This window comes from Pinus tabuliformis, chromosome 6, assembly GCF_031772625.1.
Source record: "Pinus tabuliformis cultivar Carrire ecotype Pingquan chromosome 6, CPIR1, whole genome shotgun sequence".
Taxonomy (NCBI): Eukaryota; Viridiplantae; Streptophyta; class Pinopsida; order Pinales; family Pinaceae; genus Pinus; species Pinus tabuliformis.
The window spans coordinates 581,799,203-581,805,313 of record NC_142292.1 but is presented as its reverse complement, the minus strand read 5'-3'; the positions used below and the strand labels follow the sequence as shown (position 1 = coordinate 581,805,313).

Genomic DNA, 6,111 nt, shown 5'->3' with positions numbered 1-6,111 from the left:
CATAAATTTAAATACATAAATTCTTCCAACTACATATTTCTTAAAAAATTTTATTAAAAAAAAAAATTTACCAAAAAATCCTAAACAATTCTTTCCGTAACAAACTATTAAAAAAATTCTCCCAACATAATTTCCAAAATAACAAAACCATAGTATGTCTCCAAGCGAATCGATAGCGTAATTTGTAGCGTCGCAGCTAATGACATCAGAATTTATGTAGATATCATGTAGTACTTGGCGTTTTATCATAGTTCATTATTGAGATCTGATGGCACTTCGAAAATGGGAGCTGTGAATGTGGAGGAGGAGGATTACTCACTGTTGTACGACGAATTACCAGGCGATTTGATTGAAGAGATCTTGGCATGGCTGCCAGCAGAATACCTGTGTAGATTTGCTAATGTCTGCAATCAATGGAACGCACTATTTTCGTCCGCCAATTTTCTTAGGAAACAATGGGCAGAAGCGCCCCCGAACAAAATTCCATGGCTTGTTGTGATAGCTGCAGATAACAATCAGGATTATTGGGTATACTCGTCCTTCACACGGAGTTGGAAAAACTCTTGTTTATCCCTTAGCATTTTAGAGGGGAGGGAACGTTCACGTCCCAATTCCAGTTTGACTACTCCTGCGTTTCGTTATCTGGGATCATGCACAGGCCTCTTCTTGATTCAAGGCAACTTTACCCACTCCATCTATGTCTGCAATCCTCTCACAGCCAAGTACTTCGTACTTCCACCAATGAATTTTCCGATAAGGGACATAGGCATTGTTGAAGAAGGAGAAGACGGGTACAAAGTGTTGGTGTTGCACTACTCTAATGTTCATCAACAGAATATAGTGGAAATATATGATTCCATTGACAAGGCATGGACGATGGCGCCAGTCTCGCCGAGACATATGGTGACAATTCAAGATCGGGATGGGATGAGCTTTGGAACAGTATTTTCCGGAGGTTATTTCTATTGTTTAATGGTGGAAGGCGTGAATGAGAACGGCTTAATCATCGGCATTATGGGTTTCAACATCGTAGAGGGGACCTCTATATTTGTGCAATTGCCTGATTTAGATCGTGATGACTTTATTTATTTCAATGGGTTAGTTGGATGCGGGTCGCGTGTTCTGTATGTGGAGGGGAGGGAAATCGAAACTCAAGTTGAGGAGCAAACGGAAATTGAAATGCAAGACAAAAAAGAGGTAACTATATGGGAGTTTAATAAGGACGCGTCTACAAACTGGAAACAGTTTTCCAGAATGCCTCCAACGGTGCATCTTATTTTTAACATGATTGAGCCGATAGGGACACCTTTTGAGTGCGCTGGAATGGGTGATTGCCTGTATTTCAGAAAACAGACAGACCTGGAGGTGGCAGTTTACAATTTCATCAAAAATTCATGGACTTTCCTTCCGAGCTGTCCGATCGCTGGATTTCCCGGTGATCCGCCTCTCATTGCCTTCCAACCAAGACCCGATATGGAGGTAGAGTGAATTGCGGTTACCGTAATTATACTGTTCAGTTTTCTGTTTAAATAATTATATTGTTCAGGTGTAAATGACTTGGTTTGTGTGGAGTTTCAGTTTAAATTTCATGGGAAGAGATAGTTCTAGCGAAGTCATATATTTAAATCTCAAGAAAGGAATAAGTGAGGTTGAGTGGAAATCACTTCGATAACTGTGGAGTTTAATTTTCAGTTTAAATTTCAGGAGAGAAAATAGTTCTACCCAAGCCACAAGTTTAAATCTCATGAAAAAAATGAGTAGAAATCACTTCAAACAAATAAAATATTTAAATATAAAAAAAGAGGCTGCGCCGTTACCGAGTCCACTGTAATCAAAAAAAATTCTTCTTCTTCCAACTAAGCTGCTTAATGTAAACTAATGTTTAAAAAAATTATATATATATATATACTATTTTTAATAATTTATTAATAGTGACTTGTCTACTTCAAAGTTAATAACATTAAAAAAATACTAATTTAATTTAACATAACAAAAGTCTAACGATTTTCTTTTTAACTTAGTCTTACTAAAGTTTTAATAGGTATTTTCTCTTTGTGGATATAAGTCAAAGTTCCCCTTCATATTATTTACATTATTCTATTAGTACAACCAAATAATTATTGTGGTTATTAAAGATGTTGTCTTCCCCTATAAATTATATTTGTGAATGCAATCTACTCTTGAAAGTGTACGGGAGGTTTAGCATTTTTTTTTTTAATGACTATTGTACTCTTCTATGCCATGGTAAGTTGCGGAGAGTTCCTTGTCACAGGATGGGTCTATGTCTCTGCATAGGCCTCTCCGTCGGTCACCAACCAATAAGTCTACGCGCTGAGTCCAAGAATGACCTGCTGCAAAGGGCCTAGTTACGGAGTTATTTTTTGTTTGGGTGTATTTTAATTTTTTAAATAATATGTAAAAAATATAATGATTAAATTTTAATGTTATGTGTTTGAGAGTGAGGAAAGTTTTATGAAGTTTGGATAAGAAATTAGGTACTTTTATGATAACCCTCAAACCGATAAAGAGAGGATGTTTGGCACTATAAAGAAAATGAATTGAACTTATCATTTTATTAAGTTTTTCCATTGGTAACTTTAACATTTTACTTCTTTCTATGTTTGCAACATCTTTTTTTCCTAAATCATTCAGTTTTGTTCATTTATTATTAAAGTGAATTTTTTAAGATGCATATAATATTTATGATGCTTTGTTGTTTAAGAAGTCAGTTTTAATAGAGAAATGGTTTTGATATGTTTGGAATTTTCTTGGCAATGATTAAAATGGTGTAATATAATAAAGTTGGTTTTAGTAACCTAGAAATACTAAGGCATCTAGACCATAGGGTTTCATTTGCACCAACACGTCTGCAATGGCTCAATGGGAAGCCAAGGGAGGTCTTTACCTTTGCCTCCCCCTCCAACCTCGAATATTGTTGCATTTAATTCACTAGTAGTAAATGGAGCAAGATTTCATAACAAAAAACCCTCTCGTTTCATTAAGAAACTAGAGGAAATCCCCAAGGTTGATGTTTTTGCACCTCAAGCTCAAACTCGTGCCTTGCAACTTGTTGAGCATGGTATGTAGGTCAATTTAAGGGGATTTGGCCCTCCCCACAAACTATAAGGTTATGGGTCAAGAAAAATTAGAAGGCCTTGATTAAGGGTTCGATCCCTTTGGCTTTATTCAATAAAGGATTCTTCACCTTCTTCAAGAACAAGGAAGATTGGGTTTTAATATTTCGGAGTGGGCCTTATTTGATGTCAGCTTAAGGGTTATAAATAGATCGATGGAGTGTAAACTTCAATCTAGAAAGTGACATCCCTTTGCCATTCCCATTTGGGTGAAGCTTCCTTTTCTCCTTCTACATTGTTAGAATGACACCACTTTCAAAAATATTGGCAATGCCTTAGGAAAATACATTGATTGTGTTGAACCATAAGAGGGGATTTTTTCCTATGCTCGAATTTGTGTTGAGGTGGATCTAGATGAAGGGATCCCAGTAGTAATAACCCTCAATTTAGATAGTTGGTCCCATATCAAGATGTTGATTACAACCAACTCCCCTTCAAATGAAAAGTTTGTCATGAATATGGCCACTTTGGTCGAAGCTACAAAAGAAATAAGAGGAATAGCCAAAGGAACACAATGAAGAAGATCAATGGTAGCAACAAAAAAAGAGACAAGTCTCGATTAAATAATAGACCAATCCTCCAAATAAATAAGATCAAAATGTGAACAAAGGTAATGGGCCAACTTCCACCAAGTGATTCTAACAAGGAAATAGAGAAGAAACCAATAAAGGGGAAAAAATACAAACAATTATGAGCATTGAATTTGGTGAATGAAGAAAGGGAAATCACATAAACATCTCCAGTGAAATAAGAAAATATCCAAGAAATGGGGCTAGAATGAAATACAAAGGAAACAGATACCAAAATTCCACCACTTAAATAATATCCTCTCCCAACACATCAAAATATGGACTCATCCTCAGATGAGGAGCAATTCCTCTCCCCAAAATTGAAAATGGGACCTTCCTTTCCAAGCTTTGTTGATGAGAAATCAAACACCAAGAAGGAAAAAGAATTCAAAAGGCTGCAAAAGAAGGTTGGGTGAAATACCGTTGGAAAGGTAAGACTCGAAAAAACTAGAAAATATAAGGAAATCGACACACAGGCTATCTTATATACAAAGCTAAAAGGATTCAAGAACATGAGAAAAGAAGGAAATTGAGCCTCTTAGAAATGGCTTATTCACACAGCAAGTAAATGATGAATATCCTATCTTGGAATTGTAGGGGATTAGGGTCTATTAAAAGGATGGAATAAGTAAAGTGTCTACTTAAAAAAGAATGACCTCTACTTCTCCTACTCCATGATGCAAAAATGGGGGAGCTAGATCTCCTCCAAAATCAGCATAAGATATGGAACGGTAGTGAGTTACTTTTGGTCAGTGTAAGAGGAGTTTTAAGGGGTGTCTCCACTCTGTGGAACCAAACTTCACTTAGAGTGTTGGACTGTTTCTTGAAAACTCATTGGTTGGTCGCCATGTTCCTTCATCTCCCCACAACGTAGGTATGTTCTATCATTAATATCTATATGCCAGTCTAATTTAGAAAAAATCAAATGTGTTGGGACTCCTTGTTAATTCTTGGAGATTCAAACTATGGATCAGAATAGATATTGTGTGGGGATTTTAATACCACCCTACATTGGTGGAAAATAAGAAGGGGTTTACAGGTGAGAGATCAATTTCAATAACACTTGGAAGATCTCATTTGAAAAAATAAATTTGATAAATATAAAATTAAATGTAGTTATCCCATAGTTGTATTTCCCGATAATCCCCCTCTCATTTCCTTCAAACCAAGACCCAGAATTAAAATGGAATGAATTTTTGTAGTCATAATTATATTGATTTCTAAAATTATACTTCTATATTTGTATTATTATATATATATATATATTTAAAATTATTTTTTAATATTTAATTATTTTGTATATATATTTACAATTTTATAATAATTTATTACTTGTGACTTGTCCACTTCAAAATTAATAATATTAAATTCTACAAATACATATATATAGGTAAGGTCTAACGAATTTATAATAACTTAGTCTTACTCAAAGTTTTAATAAGGTATTTTTCTCTGTGTAGATATAAGTGAAAATTCTCCTTCATATTATTTAGATTATTATATTAATAAAACCATTATTTACATCATTATATTTACATTAATTACATTATTCTATTATTATTTAAATTTATTCATATTATTTACATTATTATATTAATACAACCATTATTCACATCATTCTATTTACATTAATTACATTATTTTATTATTATTTAGAATTATTCATATTATTTACATTATTATATTAATACAACCATTGTTTACATCATTCTATTTACATTAATTACATTAATTCTATTTACATTAATTACATTATTCTAATATTATTTAGAATTATTCTGTTAATTAATAATAGAACCAATTAATTATTGATGGTTATTAAAGATGATTTCTTCCTTTCAAATTATATCTGTAAATGCAATCCATGGTTGAATGGGTACGAAAGGTTTACCATTATTTTTTTGAATGATTTTTATTCTTTTCTCATAGTGGTAATTTCATATAGATGACAGGCCATGGTAAGTTGCTCTCACACCTCCATAATCACAAAAATATCAAAATAAAAATTAAAAAAATTCCACTATTTGTAATTTTGAATATGGCATGGTTATAATTTATTTACATTTGTATTTGGCATATAATGATTTGTACTCAAGTAAAAGACTTATTCTATTTCCGTATGTAATAATCCATAGTTTAATTAAATTTTGATAGTGATTTAAATACACGTGTGATTTTCTTTATGTAAACATAACGTTCTAGGCTTTAATCGCACGCGGTTTGGGTTTGCAATTTGATTTGGTATTAATGATATGCTCTGCCACGGAAATGTGGCAAGAGCAGGCTTCGTCCGCTCACTCAGCTGCCCACCAGTTGTACTGCTTACCTCGTTCCCCTTGCTTCATCAATGGTATGGAGGCTTTGACTCTAATCCGATGGATGTGCTTTGTCTTGGAAATCTTCAATGC

General features: G+C 33.7%; 1 protein-coding gene across 1 annotated transcript; it reads left to right on the top strand.

Annotated features, from left to right (window-relative positions):
* The first annotated feature begins 282 nt into the window (after nt 1-282).
* LOC149259869 (F-box only protein 6-like) lies at nt 283-1,488 on the top strand. Its single transcript, XM_089455456.1, has one exon. It carries the CDS (start codon nt 283-285, stop codon nt 1,486-1,488), a length of 1,206 nt encoding a protein of 401 aa, XP_089311582.1.
* The last annotated feature ends 4,623 nt before the right edge of the window (nt 1,489-6,111 follow it).